At 40.8% G+C, this 17,843-nt stretch overlaps 5 protein-coding genes across 7 annotated transcripts; 3 read left to right on the forward strand and 2 right to left on the reverse strand.

The window, feature by feature from the left end:
- Positions 1-401: 401 nt before the first annotated feature.
- LOC111776846 (proteasome subunit beta type-4) lies at positions 402-2,558 on the forward strand. 2 transcript variants are annotated; one of them, XM_023656234.2, is made up of 7 exons: positions 402-574; positions 661-725; positions 921-997; positions 1,219-1,348; positions 1,484-1,643; positions 1,743-1,928; positions 2,228-2,558. In XM_023656234.2, exons 1-7 carry the CDS (start codon positions 569-571, stop codon positions 2,339-2,341), a joined length of 738 nt encoding a protein of 245 aa, XP_023512002.1. In that variant the 5' UTR covers positions 402-568; the 3' UTR covers positions 2,342-2,558. The 2 variants fall into 2 exon arrangements, with proteins under 2 accessions (XP_023512002.1, XP_023512003.1); XM_023656235.2 differs by having other exon boundaries at positions 679-725.
- Positions 2,559-4,106: 1,548 nt separating this feature from the next.
- Positions 4,107-6,608, reverse strand: LOC111776822 (elongation factor 1-alpha). Its single transcript, XM_023656204.2, has 3 exons — positions 6,457-6,608; positions 5,436-5,911; positions 4,107-5,329 (listed from the first exon to the last, which is right to left on the reverse strand). The coding sequence occupies exons 2-3, from the start codon at positions 5,895-5,897 to the stop codon at positions 4,442-4,444; spliced, it is 1,350 nt and encodes a 449-aa protein (XP_023511972.1). The 5' UTR covers positions 5,898-5,911; positions 6,457-6,608; the 3' UTR covers positions 4,107-4,441.
- A 356-nt stretch (positions 6,609-6,964) lies between these two features.
- Positions 6,965-9,944, reverse strand: LOC111776816 (RmlC-like cupins superfamily protein). The gene is made up of 5 exons (XM_023656195.2): positions 9,602-9,944; positions 8,403-8,584; positions 8,228-8,308; positions 7,720-8,115; positions 6,965-7,626 (listed from the first exon to the last, which is right to left on the reverse strand). Exons 1-5 carry the CDS (start codon positions 9,927-9,929, stop codon positions 7,114-7,116), a joined length of 1,500 nt encoding a protein of 499 aa, XP_023511963.2. The 5' UTR covers positions 9,930-9,944; the 3' UTR covers positions 6,965-7,113.
- On the forward strand, positions 8,580-16,476 carry LOC111776825 (exonuclease V-like protein). 2 transcript variants are annotated; one of them, XM_087118635.1, is made up of 9 exons: positions 8,580-10,293; positions 10,405-10,492; positions 11,199-11,668; positions 11,772-11,876; positions 13,085-13,206; positions 13,999-14,148; positions 14,230-14,383; positions 15,822-15,898; positions 16,012-16,476. In XM_087118635.1, the coding sequence occupies exons 2-9, from the start codon at positions 10,456-10,458 to the stop codon at positions 16,229-16,231; spliced, it is 1,335 nt and encodes a 444-aa protein (XP_086974761.1). In that variant the 5' UTR covers positions 8,580-10,293; positions 10,405-10,455; the 3' UTR covers positions 16,232-16,476. The 2 variants fall into 2 exon arrangements, with proteins under 2 accessions (XP_086974761.1, XP_086974762.1); XM_087118636.1 differs by having other exon boundaries at positions 11,202-11,668.
- A 349-nt stretch (positions 16,477-16,825) lies between these two features.
- Positions 16,826-17,776, forward strand: LOC111776854 (adenylate kinase isoenzyme 6 homolog). The gene is given in 3 exon segments (XM_023656249.2): positions 16,826-17,093; positions 17,257-17,402; positions 17,494-17,776. Coding segments are annotated over 3 exon segments (525 nt in total). The 5' UTR covers positions 16,826-16,895; the 3' UTR covers positions 17,675-17,776.
- Positions 17,777-17,843: the final 67 nt, after the last annotated feature.

Below are 17,843 nucleotides of genomic sequence, written 5' to 3' on the forward strand. Positions count from 1 at the left end.
TAGTCATCCGGTTACCTACTCCTTTATGTACTTGTTACCTCCTAAACAATGTATGGTCAGTAAGTTTGAACATGAAAGATGTGAGATCCCATATCGGTTGAAGAGTGGAGCGAAACATTTTTTAAAGGGTGTGGAAATCTCTCTCTAGCAGACGTGTTTTAAAATCGTGAGGCTAACGACGACACGTAACAGATCAAAACAGAGAATGAATCGAGCTATTACAATCTTCCAAACGAGAAGAAACATTATAGTCAACTTAAAGGTCAATTATTTTAGATATGAGTAAAAAAAAAAAAATTATATTTTTCTGATTTTTTATTTATTTTCATTTTTTAACTTAAAAAAATCATTTTTCTCAAAATAAAAGGACGAGATTATTATAAAAGGAAAAGCGACGACGTTTAGGGCCACTGCTGGGGAAAGAGAACGATCTGAACAAGAAAGATCATTTCTTGAGCGAAGGGAAAAGAAGAGCTCTACTAAAGCAGTCGAAAGACTCCAAGTTCGCTGCGACGCTCGGCTTTGATTCTGTTCCCAATCCATTGTGCCGAAGTTAATCGATCCGAATATGAGTGTAAGTTCATCAGCTGAAACTCAAATTTCTATTCCTCATTACATTCCGATTTTAACATTCATCGATCTTCCGATTTTTCAATGCAGCCCGTTGATTCTAATCAGGCGAACCACGGTCTTCTATGCCCCGAAGCTCCTATTCAGAGAACTCAGTACGCTCTCTCTCTCTCTCTCTCTCTCTCTCTCTGTTTGTTTCTGTGATTACTTTTTGGTGTTAGACTATACGTTTCGTATTCTAGAGCTGGGAATTTTAGGGTTCTAAAAACCTAAGATTCGAATTTAAAGTTAAGCAGTGAATGAATGGAATAATCGAGGTATTAAAATCGACTACTTCTGCTGTTCAATAGGTATCCCTATGTGACTGGTACATCCGTGGTTGCCATCAAATACAAAGATGGGATTTTAATGGTTTCTGATTTGGGAGGTCAGTCGAAAATCTTCTCCATTTTTATATTTCAACATCCAGTGAACTGTTCATTTTATTATGTCTCTCAGCATGTTTATCACTTTTTATTTGCTGATAACAAAACACTTCTGGAAGTGATGTTTCTTTCTTTATGTGATTTCGAATCTCTGATGTATGTATTGCCAAATTATAAGGCAAACCCGTCTGTATTACTTATATGGCGCTTTAACTAACTACAGGCTCCTATGGTTCCACACTGCGGTATAAGAGTGTGGAGCGAATCAAAGCTATTGGAAAACATTCTCTACTTGGAGCAAGCGGAGAAATTAGTGACTTTCAGGAGTTGTTGAGAAATCTTGATGATCTTATGTAAGCCTAAGATGTTTGCTTTATTCTATCTCTTTGATTGTGACGCCGTTCTGCATCGGAATTCAGTTGCTTGTTTTGTGTGTCTATTTTGATTTAGAACTTGAGTGAAATCTCTGATCGTATTGAGTGGTGCAGCTTGTATGATAACATGTGGGATGATGGTAATGCTTTGGGGCCAAAGGAGATCCATAGCTACTTAACTCGAGTGATGTATAACAGGCGGAACAAGTTCAACCCACTTTGGAACTCGCTTGTTCTTGGTGGCGTGAAGAACGGGCAAAAGTATCTTGGCACGGTCGATTTTTGGTTCTCTTCGCATTCATTAAAATAAGTTCCTAATATCCGTTCTAAAATAAGATGCTTCATCAGCTAACATTTAGCCACTTTTATTCAGGTTAATATGATAGGTGTAACTTTTGAAGATGATCATGTTACTACTGGCTTTGGCAATCACCTTGCACGACCAATTCTTCGTGATGAGTGGCACGAGAACCTGACTTTTGAAGAAGGTGTGAAATTGCTGGAGAAATGCATGAGGGTTCTCTTATACCGTGATAGATCGGCTGTCAACAAGCTCCAGGTTTGGATTTTTCTATGAGATACCTTCATTACTTTCTTTGCTATATATTTTGTGAGCGTGTGATTCTCGTCTGCGTGTATCGACAAATCTCATAAAATAGCCATCCAACACTAACATTTGATCTTCATAGAAACTCATTAGATTTTAAGATCATAAAGCGTTAGATCACTATGTGTTTCGGCCCATTATAGTAGCTACTTTCTAGTTTCTGGAACCCATGTTTTGTTCACTGATTATAAGACTTCTATGTCTGGATGTTATTCTCATCATCACATACAATTTGAATATGAAATTTACAGATTGCAAAAATAACTGAAGAAGGTGTGACAATCTCCCAACCCTACTCTTTGAAAACATTCTGGAACTACTCTGCTTTTGAGAATCCGACTTCGGGTGCTGAAGGGTCATGGTAGATCGAAGCTTCGTCGTTTATCCGAGATTCCATTTCGGTGAGTCGCTGTTTGGGGCGCAACAATTGATAGATCTAAGTTAGATGCGTCTTAGATACTTGGTTCTTACTTTGGATTTGTATGGAATCTCTACTTGAACTATCAACTATATCCAACTTGGGGAATGTTTGATTTGATTTTCTTGATATTATTATGATCACAACCGGTTGCTTTTCCATTATGAATCTGCCTACTCAATTGCTTGAACCCTTTGATTCACATGAAGTAAAGTTCAATCTAGTTTGTTGTGGGAAAAGCTCTGATTTGTGAGGTTGAAAGTTGAAACGAAATAGATCGAGACGTTATGCTGGCTGATACTTTGAAAGGAATTTGGATATCGACACTAATCCAAGTCCTAAACTACAATATAAGTAAGTAAACGACATCGTTTAGCTTCACATTTTTAGCATAATCTTTTTGTTAACTAACATTATGAACATTCTCGTACCTCTAAAGGAGAAGATGGATGAACTCGGGGCACCATTCTTCGCATTGTATATTCAAATCTTCGGCTTGCTCCGTAGAAGATATGATGCCGACACTGGAACTCGGATTAGGAACAAGTGTCGGTACCATCTCTCCTGCGAAGTAAGCCTTCCATTGGTTTTGTTGCAGAACAACCTTTGTGTTGCTTCTAAATTGTATAGAGAAAAGCTTCCATCTTCCCATCCAGATTGAGATCCAGCTTCGTCGTCTTATGTTTGGTGCATATTTAATTTCTGAATGCATTATTTGGAGCTGGAAAAGTCAACAAAATCATTCTTACTTGTTATTTATTTCTGGTGGTTGAGGCTTCATGTCTCTTTAAAGACAGCTGCATAGTTTTCAATTACATTTACAATATCATGTCTGAGCTCACTCCTCCTACGTCACCACCAGCTCTATTCAAGCTTCAAAGACAGCCGCAGTTTGGGTGTATTTGAAAATTTTGTTGGACCAAGTCAAAACTTGGAGTTAGTTGCTTGTTTGGACCAAGTCAAAACTTGGAGTTAGTTGCTTGGTTTTCCACATTTATCGGTTTTTAGAAGTCATTGGAAGTCATTGGGTTTTCCACATCAGTTGGAGGGAAATCATGTCGTTGAGTTTCCCACATGTTTTAAAATCGTGAGGCTGACAACCATAATGGGTGGGTCAAAGCAGACAATATCTACTAGCGGTAGCTTCGGGCTGTTACAACGAGTGAAAGCAGACAATATCTACTGGTGGTAGCTTCGGGCCATTACAAACGATATCAGAGCTAGACATCGGGTAGTGTACCAGCGAGGATGCTGGCCTCCAAGGGGTGGATTATGAGCTTCGAATCTCTCCTTACCAAAAACATTTAAAAACCTTAAGAAAAAAGCCCAAAGAAACAACTAGCGGTGGATTTGGGCCCTTACAAATTCATTATTTTTTACTAAAATTTCAAAAATTTCAATACCAAACATTTATAAATTCAATGTTTATTTTGGAGTTATTTAACCAAAAACATTCAACCTAAAAACACAGATGAATTTTCAGTTTTCAAAAAAATTGAATACACCCCAAGTCAGAAAAAAAAAAAAAAAAAAAAAAATCAACTCAACTAAACTCTTTCCAATCTTATTATTACTGGTTACTTGTGCAAAACTTTGGCTTTAGATTAAAATTTGAACGGGTTTTAGCAAGAATGACAAAACAAACAACAAATAGAACCATTTATATGTGCCATGAAATGAAGTAGAAAGAAGGCGATTCAGAAAGGACAATATAAGCAACGACATTTAGTGTTTAGTAATATTATGAGTATCTCAGCAGAAACATAGAACTCGAAAACTTTAGAGCAACAGGGCGATAAGAGCATAAGACCAAACAACAAACACAAAAAAAGACCTTTTGAGCCATATAGCTGCGCCACCGTCTATCAAGCACCCAATTCTGGGACTGGGTACCTAATAATGACCAACGCCAACAACTATAATCACAAAAGTAGATGAAAAGACTCGATAAAGCAGCACCACCACCACGAAAAACCATCAGGTCTTTATTTCGACATTTATACTTGTAAACCTCAGGCAGACCCAGCTGAGGTTTTCCCACTACGGTTCACTTTCCACCCTTCTTCACTGCGGACTTGGTAACCTTGGCACCACTTGGATCCTTCTTCTCGACCGACTTGATGACTCCCACAGCCACGGTCTGTCTCATGTCCCTCACAGCAAAACGTCCAAGAGGTGGGTACTGGGAGAAGGTTTCCACCACCATGGGCTTGGTGGGAACCATCTTAATCATACCCGCATCACCATTTTTCAAGAACTTCGGCTCCTTCTCAAGTTCTTTACCCGATCGCCTGTCGATCTTGGTCAGAATCTCAGCGAACTTCACGGCAATGTGAGAGGTGTGGCAATCCAGCACTGGAGCATAACCATTGCCAATCTGCCCTGGGTGGTTCATGATAATGACCTGAGATGTGAAGTTGGCAGCCTCCCTGGCAGGATCATCCTTTGAATTGGAAGCAACGAAACCACGCTTGAGATCCTTGACAGCAACATTCTTCACATTGAATCCGACATTGTCGCCGGGAAGAGCCTCTGGGAGAGCTTCATGGTGCATCTCCACAGACTTAACTTCAGTGGTCAATCCAGATGGGCCAAAAGTGACGACCATACCAGGCTTGAGTACACCAGTCTCAACACGTCCAACAGGTACAGTGCCAATACCACCAATCTTGTACACATCCTGGAGTGGAAGACGGAGTGGCTTGTCCGAGGGCCTCTTGGGCTCCTGGATCAAGTCAAGAGCCTCGAGGAGGGTTGGACCCTTGTACCAGTCGAGGTTTGTTGACCTCTCAATCATGTTGTCTCCTTCGAAACCAGAGATGGGGACGAATGGGATTTTGTCAGGGTTGTATCCAACCTTCTTGAGGTAGGACGAAACTTCCTTCACAATTTCGTCATACCTTGCCTTGGAGTACTTGGGGGTGGTGGCATCCATCTATGAAACGAAGGGTAAATGCAAAATGTAAGTTACAAATGAAAACTAAAGGACGACAATGTTACACTAACAGGATAAAAAGCCATTATATGTGAAGAATTCTCACCTTGTTGCAGCAGCAGATCATCTGCTTGACACCAAGAGTAAACGCAAGCAAAGCATGCTCACGGGTTTGCCCATCCTTAGAAATACCGGCTTCAAAACCACCAGTAGTGGAATCAATAATGAGAACAGCGCAATCGGCCTGTGAGGTACCAGTAATCATGTTCTTAATGAAATCACGATGTCCAGGGGCATCAATAACGGTGCAGTAGTATTTGGTGGTCTCGAACTTCCACAAAGCAATATCGATGGTGATACCACGTTCACGCTCAGCCTTGAGTTTGTCCAACACCCAGGCATATTTGAATGACCTCTTGTTCATCTCAGCAGCTTCTTTCTCGAACCTTTCAATAACACGCTTGTCGATACCACCAAGCTTGTAGATCAAGTGTCCGGTGGTGGTAGACTTCCCAGAGTCGACATGGCCAATGACCACAATGTTGATGTGAGTCTTCTCTTTTCCCATTTTAAACTTATAACCTGAAACGATCAATAATTGTAAACCAATCGCTCAGTTTAACGAACAACGTTCACCGAACAGGTAATTCAAATGATACCTCATCGATATATTTCCATTAAATCCACAAAAGAAAAAAAAAACGTAATCCAGTTCGCGGATTTTTTAGGACGTGAGAACAGAAAACACATTATCAATGACAATTCCTTTTAAAATTAAAAGAAAACGAAAACCAAATCAACTCAACCAATATTTACCAAGATCATCTAAATGTTATAACATTATTCAATGATGATAATCCCTTGTACATAATCGCAACAACAATCGTCTCGTTCAAGAAATGCGAAACAGAACACCAATCCTCCTAGACCCAAACAAACATTAAAAAATGCCACAAACTAAATCAAAGACGATAAAATTCAGAATCCTCCAAAACGAATCAACACCTAAACAGATCTACACATCAAAACGAATCCGCCACACTGAAATGGATTAAACGTCATGCAATGCATAAAGAGCAATTAAATCCTATACAAAAACTAATCATCAAGATAAGATAGAATCAAACCTCAAAAAACGAAGATTGATGAATGAGAGAGCTGCCGCCGAATCAAGAAACGATGGTTACAAAAGAGGAAGGAGATGAAGAATGGTGGAGGTCTTAGACTATGTATAGGAAATCCCCATGACGCATAGCTGCCTAGGGTTTCTTCCTCATCCGTCGGATTTTGAGGGATATGATCCAACGGTTATAATCTTCACTTCTTAAAGTAGACTGGATACTGGACAAATGCGTGGATCGATTTCAATAATTCTCGTTTATTTACTTTTTTAAATAACATAATAAAATATTCACTTCCAAATTGAGTTTTCTTTTGATAAATATAGTTAAATTATTAAATTGGAAATTAAATTTATTAGAGGAAGGAAGCCACGTGTCAGTAGCATAACATTTTAATATTTTTAATTAATTTAATTTCTAAAATTGTAAATGAATTTAAAAATAAAATTCATAAAAACAATTTATAGAGTAAAGAGGTATTTTTTAAAAGAAAAATAAAAATAAAAATAAGAAATTAAAAGTAAACGAGTTTTTATTAACAGACTGGAAGCTTATGAACAAACCCTAAAGGGAGACGAAACTGAAATTAAAAAAAAAAAAAAAAAAAAAAAAAAAAAAAAGCAATGGAAATTATATTTTTATTTCCCGCCATTTTTCCATTAATCAAACCGCTCCTAATCGCCTCGTCCACTCTTCTTCCGTTTCCCTTTCCCTTTCCCTTTCCCTTTCGCTTTCCCTCTCCCTCTCCCTCCTTCCTTCCTCTCTCCTCCTCCTCTTCTCCTCCTCCTTGTGCGGCGGCGCAATCTCCGCTGACGGCAGAATCACCACCTCGTGCTGCAAGCTCAGCAACCGGTCGAGGTCGTCCTCTGTTATGTCGAATGCTGTTGCCACTGCCGGGCTTCTTAGGGTGTGGAAAACCGAATTCGCACCGGCCAAGAACTGCGGTCGATTCCTGCGCGATGACGTGGTGAATCCGAAGAACTCGAATGGACCTGTTCTCGATGCGATTTGGCAGAAGGGGAAGTATCTTGGAACCCAGAATACGTCCCCTTCGGTTACTTCTGTGTCCATGGCGGAGGTTCCGTTTGGATATACGATTTGTATTGTGCCTGTTCCTCTGAGGACGATGGCGTACTCTGCCGCGGTTGGATTTATGTGTGGCGCCATCATGGATCCCTGTAATAGAGGTCATTCGTATTGAATCGAACATCGAGGGAGGTACGTAAATTAATTGAGAGGACAATTAGGGATTCGGTGGATTAGATTTACCGCTGTGAGATTGACGAGATAAACTCCGATTCCGGAGTGACCTAGAGGAGAATACTCGTGCTCGTCTAGGGCAACGCTCCATCCGTAGGCGTTGCTGAAGTCTGGGGTTTTGTCGTAGAGGTTGTACGAATCGGGGGATTTTCCTGTTCTTGTTCTTTTTGTTTTGTCCCGATTTTCGTTTCCAAAGATCGAACTCATGAGATTCCTCCATGACCATGGCTTATTCTTCTCTGCTTCTTCGCCATCTTCATTGATGTTAGATATTTTATTTCCTTTTTCTCCATCTTTCACCTGCAGAAACTTACTCCAAACCCCCGGCGATTCAGTATCCGAGACGTAAACGATTGGACCCTGTCGTTGCCTAGATAGAATCCTCCTCAATTCTGTATAGGAAACCTGTGGAGTAAATTGATGAGTGAAAATCCATAGTTAACGACAAGCAGAGCGCTGTGAGTATAATGTTTCAAAATTAGAGAAGCAGATTAGGGATTTTAGTCGAATTTCTTACATTAAATGCTGTAGCCAATGTATCCTGGTCGAAACCTGCTAGAACTGATACCGGATAGGTTCCTCCGCCGATGAAGAAGGACTGCAATTGTAAGAAAAAAACAATCAAAATTTCATTACTAATTCCGGATTCCGATCACATTCCAACCCCCATTATCACCAAGCTGAGAAATTACCTGGAAAGTACCATAACTCAAGCTCTCAGATTTGTCAATGCTGCAGATAATTTGAAGTCTCTGTCCTTCCCCTACGTTCACCATGTAAAATACTGAACCGGCTGGGATCCGGTACACATCTCCGCCCTTCATCCTCCTCTCTGCTAACTCGTCTTTGTAAATCAATCCCACTTTCACTTCCCCTGCAATCAATTACAGTTCCCCTTCCCTTCAATTGTCTGAAAATTTCCCATTTCATTCACACTCTAGCTTCCAAAAACTAAATGCATGTCAAGATTGTGAAAAAGATTTACATGGGTCCTGTATTTGAATCCCTTTTCTTGAAAAGATTATTCAGTGAGGGACCCAAAAGCTGGAATTTGAGGGAGTGATATCTCAAATTTATATCTGAGCCCATACAGATTTTGGAATGAAACCATCTCCCTATCAGTCGCGTGGTAAAAACCTTAAGAGAGAAGCACAAAAAAGAACCTAAAAAGGACAATATAACCTAGCGGTGGACTTGGACCGTTACAAATGATATAAGAGCCCGACCTCGGCCAATATGCCAACAAGGAGGCTGAACCCTTAAGGGAGTGGACACGAAGACGGTGTGCCACCAAACCTCGGGCAATATGCCAATAAGGAGGCTGAGCCCTTAAGGGAGTGGACACGAAGACGGTGTGCCACCAAAGATGTTGATACCCAGGATTGGGGACCTCACATCAATTGGAGATAGGAACAAAGTGCCAGCCCACATCCAGTAGAGAGTAGAAACGAAGCTGAGCCCTCAAGGGAGTGGACACGAAGACGGCGTGCCACCAAACCTCGGGCAATATGCCAATAAGGAGGCTGAGCCCTTAAGGGAGTGGACACGAAGACGGTGTGCCACCAAAGATGTTGATCCCCAGGATTGGGGACCTCACATCCATTGGAGATGGGAACAAAGTGCCAGCCCACATCCATTAGAGAGTAGTAGAAATGAAGCATTCTTTATAATGGTTGGAAACCTCTCCCAGGCAGGATACGTTTAAAAACTCAAGGAGCAGGATACGTTTAAAAACTCAAGGAGGACGATATCTGCACTTGCATGGCCTTATTGAATATTGAAAATCACTTTTATTGGTTCATTGTGATAGAGTGCTTTTCGAGTTCTTTAATGGTGACTTATGGATGCATGTAAGCAAGAAGGAGGAGTTGAGAAAGAAGACTGCAATTACCTCTGCGGACAAAGAGAATCAAGCTGGAGTCCAAATACTGAGGGACGAACAGGGACTTAGGTTCCATGGTGATGAAGCCGATATGCATGGGCCTGTCAAGAATTCTTGAAGCCGGACTTCTAATCACCCTCATTTCTCCTGCTTCTGTCTCTATCACCCGCTTCGAATCCTCTAGCAGAAACCGTTCTTTACTTCTAAACTCCCTCTCTTCCTCTCCCTCTCTCCACCATTCTTCTTCTTCTTCTGCTTCTGCTTCCTCCTTAATCCCAATCGCATTTCCCAGAACAGCAATAATCAACAGCATCACAAGGGCTTCTTTCTTCCCCATCTTTGCTCTCTGTTTCTTCCTCTCTTCGCCGAAGGTGCTTCTGGGTTATTTTCTGGTTGTGGTAATGAGTGGCGTTGGTGAGGCTTTATGAAGACGAAGCTCAGAAGATTGAGGAAGACGCGTGTCGATCATGCAAGTTTCTGAGTTTTGGTGGCGGGTTTTAATTTCGACACAGTTGAGATGTTTTAGGGACATTCAGACCAGGATAGAGTCGCTCACTTGGATAGCTAAAAACACCACTTGCCATTTGTTTCATTTATGTGTTCGTTCTTTTGTTGCTATTCACAAATTTTGTCACAGGCTGGACTTCGGCTAAAATTGGAGCCAGGTGATTTAGGTTTTTGGTTCAATCGACCCAAGCAAGGTATTCGATTAGGGATTTTAGGTCTTTCAAGTTTGGGATTTATTTAAAATATTCAATAATAACTTAATGGTTAATTTATTATTTGTTCCTTTGTGCTCCTATTATTTGCAGGTGCGGTTGTTGCTAAATCGACTCAATTTCCTCTTCATATATGGTTACTGGATGAGTTTAATTGAGTTTGTGCTCCTATTATTTGCAGGTGCGGTTGCTAAATCGACTCAATTTCCTCTCCATATATGGTTACTTGATGAGTTTAATTGAGTTTAGTGGTCTCTTTTTAAAGCTATTTTAAAAAATTGCATTTATTCACACTTGGTTAATCATAAAATTTAAAATATCAAACAAGCTACAATGCATCTCTAATTTCGGTTATAAATGCTAAATATTTTTCATTTTCAAGATAGGATAAGGATGAATTGTAACTTTATTTTTAGTTGATTAGGTTGACCCGACCCTAAATAATTTCAACGGTGAAACAATCCAAATTTTTCAATAAATTGTTATTATTATTATTTTCATTTTAAGGGTCTAAGTTCATGTTAGCTATTGATTTAAATCATTTTAGTTTTTTTCTTAACAAAAAAAAAATTCATTTTTAGTATTTTTAATGGAAACTAAATCGAGGTATATTGAGTGTTAATAAAAATATTCCTTTCAGTCAGGTTATAATATTTTTCAATGTCTTACTGTAATTATAATGATAAATAAAATATATTTTAGTTGAAATATTAAATATTGAAAAAAATATTTATAAAAATAAATTTCAACGAATACGACATTAGAAATCTTACACTGCAATTATTTTTATTTTTATTTAATGTTATTTTTATTAAAATTAATAGCGCGAAGGAAATTTGTGTTCTTCAATAATATCTTCCGCCTTTTGTCTTTCTGTCTTTTCGAAGAAGCTTTTAAATCCTTAAAACTCCAACAACATGGCGATTGCAACGGTAACCTGTCCACGATCCCCCAACTCATTTCACTGGATCGACCAAAAATGGCGGATTCAAGTTCCGGGTTACCGCCATTTAACGACGACGACAATACCCACAAAGGCGTCCCAAATATTCCGGTTGAGATCGTGAGCGACGAGGAAATGGCCCTAATCGAAGCTGCCTTAGCCGCCGCCGTCACCACTGCTCGATCTTCAAGCTCCGCCATTCATCCACCTTCTTGTTCGTCTCAGAATCTCTTTAACACCAGGTCTATTCACTCTATTACTCTTCTATCCAAAAGGGGCCTCCCTTCTTCCCAGCTAGATATCGAGGATCTCTGCAAATCTTCGAGTACCCAGAAGAAGATCAAAGTCAATGAATCGCTTCTGCAACGTTTTAGAAGGAATAAGGGGTTGGCCGTCACTGATATTACTCGCACGGTATGAATTTCTTGTTTAGATGTTGATTTGATTTGATCAGATTGAACTTTGAAGAACTAAATTTGTTTGTTTATGTGATTATGTCCTGATTTGGTATATGCAGGAATGGTGTGAAAAACAGATGGAGTTATGTCTTCTTTCTGGAGTTAGGAAGAAAACCAAAGCTATGGAAGCAGGTATTGCACGCCACGCCATGCTTGAAGCAGAGGTAAACTTCTAGTCTTCAGATTGCACATTTCATTTGTGGATGTTCTTTAGTATAGCTGTTCCAAAACAGATGATATGTTAGGCTTGGGTTGTTACAAATGGTATAAGAGCTAAGCATTGAGTGGTGTGCCAGTGAGAACGTTGGCTCCCAAGTAGATTGTGAGATCTCACATCGGTTGGAGAGGGGAACGAAGCATTCCTTAAAAGGGTGTGGAAACATCTCCCTAGTAGGTGCGTTTTAAAATCGTGAGGTTGACGGTGATACGTAACGAGTCGAAGCGGACGATATCTGCTAGTAATGGGCTTTGGTTGTTACAAATGGTATTAGAGTCAAGCACTGAGCAGTGTGCTAGTGAGGACGTTGGCTCCTAAGAGGGGTGGATTGTGAGATCTCACATCGTTTGGAGAGGGGTGGATTGTGAGATCTCACATTGTTTGGAGAGGGGAACGAAGTATTCCTTATAAGGGTGTGGGAACCTCTCCCTAGTCGATGCGTTTTATAATTGTGAGGCTGATGACGATACGTAATGGGCCAAAGTGGACAATATCTGCTAGCGATGGACTTGGGTTGTTAGAAATGGTATCAGAGCCAAGTACTGAGCGGTGTGCCCCAGTGAGGATGTTGGCCCCCAAGAGGGGTGGATTGTGAGATCTCACATCGGTTGGAGAGGGAAACGAAACATTTCTTATAAGGGTGTGGAAACCTCTCCCTAGTCGACACGTTTTAAAACCGTGAGATTGACGGCGATACGTAATGAGCCAAAGTGACAATATTTGTTAGCGATAGGCTTGAGTTGTTACAAATGGTATTAGTTCCAAGCACTAAGCGGTGTGCCAGTAAGGACGTTGGCTCCCAAGGGGGTGGATTGTGAGAACTCACATCGGTTGGAGAGGGGAACGAAGCATTCCTTATAAGGGTGTGGAAACCTGTCTCTAGTCGACATGTTTTAAAACCGTGAGGCTGATGACGATACGTAACGGGCCAAAGTGGATAATATCTGTTAGCGGTGGACTTGGGCTGTTACACTTAGCCCCCCTCCCCCCGAAAATGGCTTTTGCAACCACGTGATGCTTGAACCATTTATCACATATTTGACCATGCTAGGACTGAGTTTTCTGTGTTAGTTCCACTATGGATAGCTGCCTAAAAGCCTATAGCATTTAGTGTCAAGTACCTGTTTTAACTGTATTGTACTTGAATCCGTGTAGGTTGTAAAAAAAGTCAAAGTTCAGGTGAAATCAGCCGAAGATATTTGGGCTTTGAAGCTTCTTAATTTTACATTCGGTGTAAACCAACTACTGTTTGAAGGATTGACTCGGGAACTGCCTGTGTAAGTCTCACGTTTTTGTGTCCGGTTGCCCAATCAATATTGTTTGTCCATCAGCAGACATTCTAGTTACACTCATAAACTGTTACGCCTGTGGTCGGACATTTTTGTTACACTTCAGGGACTTTAAGGTTGAAAATCTGGCAGCTCTACTGCCTGGTTCAATTCCCTGAATGAATAGGAGAATGTGAGATTCTACATCGGCTGGGAGGAAAACGGAACATTCTTTATAAAGGTGTAGAAACCTCTTCCTAACAAACGCGTTTTAAAAACCTTGAGGGGAACCCGAAAGGGAAAGCTCAAAGAGGACAATATCTGCTAGCGGTGGGCTTGGGCTGTTACAAATGGTATCAAAGCCAGACACCGGGTGGTGTGTCAACAAGGAGGCTGAGCCTCGGAGGGAGGTGAACACGAGGTGGTGTGCCAGCAAGGACGCTGGGTCTCGAATGGGGTGGATTGAGGGTCCACATTAGTTGGAGAAGGGAACGAGTGCCAACGAGGACGTTGGGCCCCAAAAGGGGGTGGATTGTGAGATCCCACATTAGCTGGGGAGGAGAACGAAGCATTCTTTATAAGGGTGTGGAAACCTCTCCCTAGCATACGCGTTTTAAAAACCTTGAGAAGAAGCTCGAAAGAGAAAGCCCAAAGAGGACAATATATGCTAGCGGTGGGCTTGGGCTGTTACACCAACTTTACATTTTGTGGATAACAAAACAAAGAAACCGAGTAGGATTATTTCTCTCTCGAGCTTCCATTACTCTCGATCTCACTAAAGTTATGTTTGCATTGGATCAGAATGGGGTTAGTAGAAGGTGTATGGATGGTTGGTGTGATTGATGAGATCCAAATGTTGGAGATTGGTACCTGCAAAGTTCCAATGTTGATAGACACAAAAACTCGTATGCGACATACAATTCCTGCTGAACCACAACAAAGAAATGGAAAGTATGTAATTACTTACTGTTATTTTGTTCATATCTTGCTTGGAAACTATACTGACTTTAACTGTCTATGTTCTTCTTCTAGGCTTCAATTAATGTGTTATAAGTTCTTATTGGACTGTCTGATCTGTGATGGCTTCTCTACCAGACAGTTTTTTGATTTCTTTTCTTTGAATCCTCATTCCATCTTGTCGGAGGAAATTGCCGACAGTACTGCTTCGTCTGGTTTCACTGCAAAGGTAGAGCTTTTAACTTCTTCTTCTTTTTTCTTTCGTAATAATCATGATGATGATGAAGAAATGATACTAACGGTGAGATATGGGCGTCGGTTGGAGAGGAGAACGAGCATTCCTTGTAAGGGTGTGGGAATCTCTCCCTAGTAGATGCGTTTTAGAAACTGTGAGGTTGATGGTGATATGTAATGGGTCAAAGCGGACAATATCTGCTAGTGGTGGGCTTGGACTGTTACAAATGGTATTAGAGCTAAACACCAGGCGGTGTGTCAACGAGAATGTTGAGCTCGTAAGGGGGTGGATTGTGAGATCTCACATCGGTTGGAGAAGGGAATGAAGCATTCCTTATAAGGGTGTGGGAACCTCTCCCTAGTAGATGCGTTTTAGAAACTGTGAGGCTGACGGCGATAAGTAATGGGCCAAAGTGGACAATATCTACTAGCAGTGAGCTTGAACTCTTACAAATGCTACAAGAGCCCGACACTAGACAGTGTGCCAGTGAGGACGTTGGGCCCTTAAGGGGGTGGATTGTGAGATCCCATATCGGTTGGAGAGGAGAACGAAGCATTGCTTATTAGGGTGTGGGAACCTCTCCTTAGTAGACGTGTTTTAAAAACTATGAGGTTGACGGCAATACATAACGGGCCGAAGTAGGCAATATCTGCTAGCGGTGGGCTTGAGCTCTTACAAATGGTACAAGAGCCAGATACTAGGCGGTGTGTCTGCGAGGACGTTGGGCCCTTAATGGGGTGGATTGTGAGATCCTACGTCGATTGGAGAGGAAACAAAGCATTCCTTATAAGGGTGTGGAACCTCTCTCTAGTATATGCATTTTAATAACCATGAGGCTGACGGCGATACGTAACAAGCCAAAGCGGACAATATTTGCTAGCAGTGGGCTTGGACTGTTACAAATGGTATTAGAGCCAGATACTAGGTTGTGTGCCACTGAGGACGCTAGGCCCCTAGGGGGGGTGGATTGTGAAATCCCACATTGGTTGGAGAAGAGAATGAAGTCGTTATAAGGGTGTGGGAACTTCCCCCTAATAGACGCATTTTAAAACCTACGAGGCTAACGACTATATGTAACGGACCGAAGCAAACAATATTTGCTAACGATGGGCTTGGGCTGTTACAAATGGTATTAAAGTTAGACACTAGGCGGTGTGCCAATAAGGACGTTGGCCCCTAATCGGGGGGTAGATTGTGAGATCCCACATCGGTTGGAGAGAGGAGCAATACATTCCTTATAAGGGTGTGAAAATCTCTCCCTAATAGACTAGTTTTAAAAACCGTGAGGCCGACGGTGATACGTAACGGGCCAAAGCGAACAATATCTGCTAGCGGTGGACTTGAGCTATTACACCAACTTTATGTAAAGTTCTTTTAAACATTTTACGTAACATAACGATTGCGAGTTTACCTAGTGATCTTGTTTGTACAGACTCTTGATGATGTAGTGAGATACTACATAAACTGTTGTAGCATGCTGCCTCCTACTCACAATCAACTCTTACTAAGGTACTTCGCCACGAGTTCTTTCTCGCTCGAACGATGCCTACCTTTGCGCTTCATTATAATAACGGTTTCAGCATCTGAGTTCCGATATCATATGGTTGATTGTCATGGTGCAGATATGAATCACAAAAGGATCAATCTATTATTGGTGAAGATGAATTTGCATATGATCATGGTTGGCTCAAGAGTCAACTCGAGACCTCACTCCAGGTCTGGCATGGACAACGAGAACCCGAATGTACTCCTCCCGAAGAACGATGGAAATGTCGACATTGTCAATATGCTTCCGATTGCCCTGCAAATGCTAGCCTCGACCCTACTCGAAAACCCGAGTAATTCATCTAAAAATGCCAACGAAGACTATCTTATACAAGGTTATGGTTCATACTCCCACTATTCCCGTTTGAAGCTACAATTTAATGTAAGCTAGTGATTTATTTTACTATAGATATATCGTATTATTTCAAAAGTTGCAATATTATCGTTACCTTCTTGTAACGACAATTATAAAAGAAACCGTTAAGAAATTTATATAGAAATTACGTTCTGGCATTGACCAGTAACGATCAGCTTGCGTTCGAGTCTTGGTCTATGTTCTGTTGATTAAATATTATTTTAGGCTCTAATAGAGTTTTGAGAATTTTATAAAAGGCCATATTTATTGAAAAATTAAAAAGTATTTTTGAAATTAAAATTTAAATATATATATTTGTATTTTCGCTTAAAAAATACACTTTTTTTAAATCTATATTGGAACAAAATAGCTGGGGGCAGATGTCTTCTTGGTAGTAAATGGGCCGAGAGCGGCCCAATCGCCATCTTCGCTATGGGCTACAAGCCCAAATTAATTAAAATATTTTTTAAAAGTAAAACATATTATGGCGACGTGGCACTTTTTAATTGGATGAGAGAATTCGGAGGATCAAACCCTAGAAAACTGAAAAGCAAGCGCACTGTTAACGGAAAATTACAGTAAAAAGTGGAGGCGGGAAAATTTCCGATGGCGCAAGATCGGAAGAGGCAGAGACCGAATATATTGATCACCGGAACTCCTGGAACCGGCAAGACAACAACGTCCTCTGCTTTAGCAGACGCCGCTCAACTTCGTCATGTCTCCGTTGGGAACCTTGTGAAGGAGAAGAGTTTGCACGATGGCTGGGATGACGAACTCCAGTGCTATGTAATCAACGAAGATCTGGTTAGGTTTTTTGCTTCTTTAATCCTTGCATGAACTGCTGATTTCATCGTCTTGTAAGCTATTGCGAATCGAGAGTGGTTTTAGACTTCATTCTTTTTTTTTCTAATGGTCTTTCCGTTGTATATAAGACGATGCTAACCTGCAGGTGCACTGAAACTTTCAGGTCTGCGATGAGTTGGAGGATTTGATGGACGAAGGTGGAATCATTGTGGATTATCACGGTTGTGATTTTTTTCCTGAGCGGTGGTTTGATCGCGTGGTTGTTCTCCAGACCGAGAACTCTATCTAGTATGATCGCTTGACGAAGAGGTAACGAAATTAAAGACTTCCTGTTTGTGTATTTTGTTCCGCCATTTTGGCTCTCTTCTCAAACGCTTGTGGAATTCTGTTTGTGGTGCAGGGGATACGATGGAGCTAAGCTTTCAAACAATATTGAATGCGAAATCTTTCAGATATTGCTCGAGGAAGCGAAGGAAAACTATGAGGAGAACATAGTGGTGGCTCTAAGGAGTGACACTGTTGAAGATGTAGCTAGAAACGTTGAAACTCTGTCGAACTGGGTTAAGAATTGGCTTTCTTGATTTCATTTTTATGTAAAGTAAAAGAAAGCCGCCTTTGCTGCATGATCGAATTGGGTTTCTTGCCAGATTTATATAGTTATATATCTTCCCAATTCCCCATTATTTGGAGTATTTGTAAGCTGCCCTTTTCCTTCATGTTTTACCAAGTTTTATCAATGAATGGATAAAC

Source organism: Cucurbita pepo, chromosome 16 (genome assembly GCF_057944985.1).
Source record: "Cucurbita pepo subsp. pepo isolate OVF chromosome 16, ASM5794498v1, whole genome shotgun sequence".
Lineage (NCBI taxonomy): Eukaryota > Viridiplantae > Streptophyta > Magnoliopsida > Cucurbitales > Cucurbitaceae > Cucurbita > Cucurbita pepo.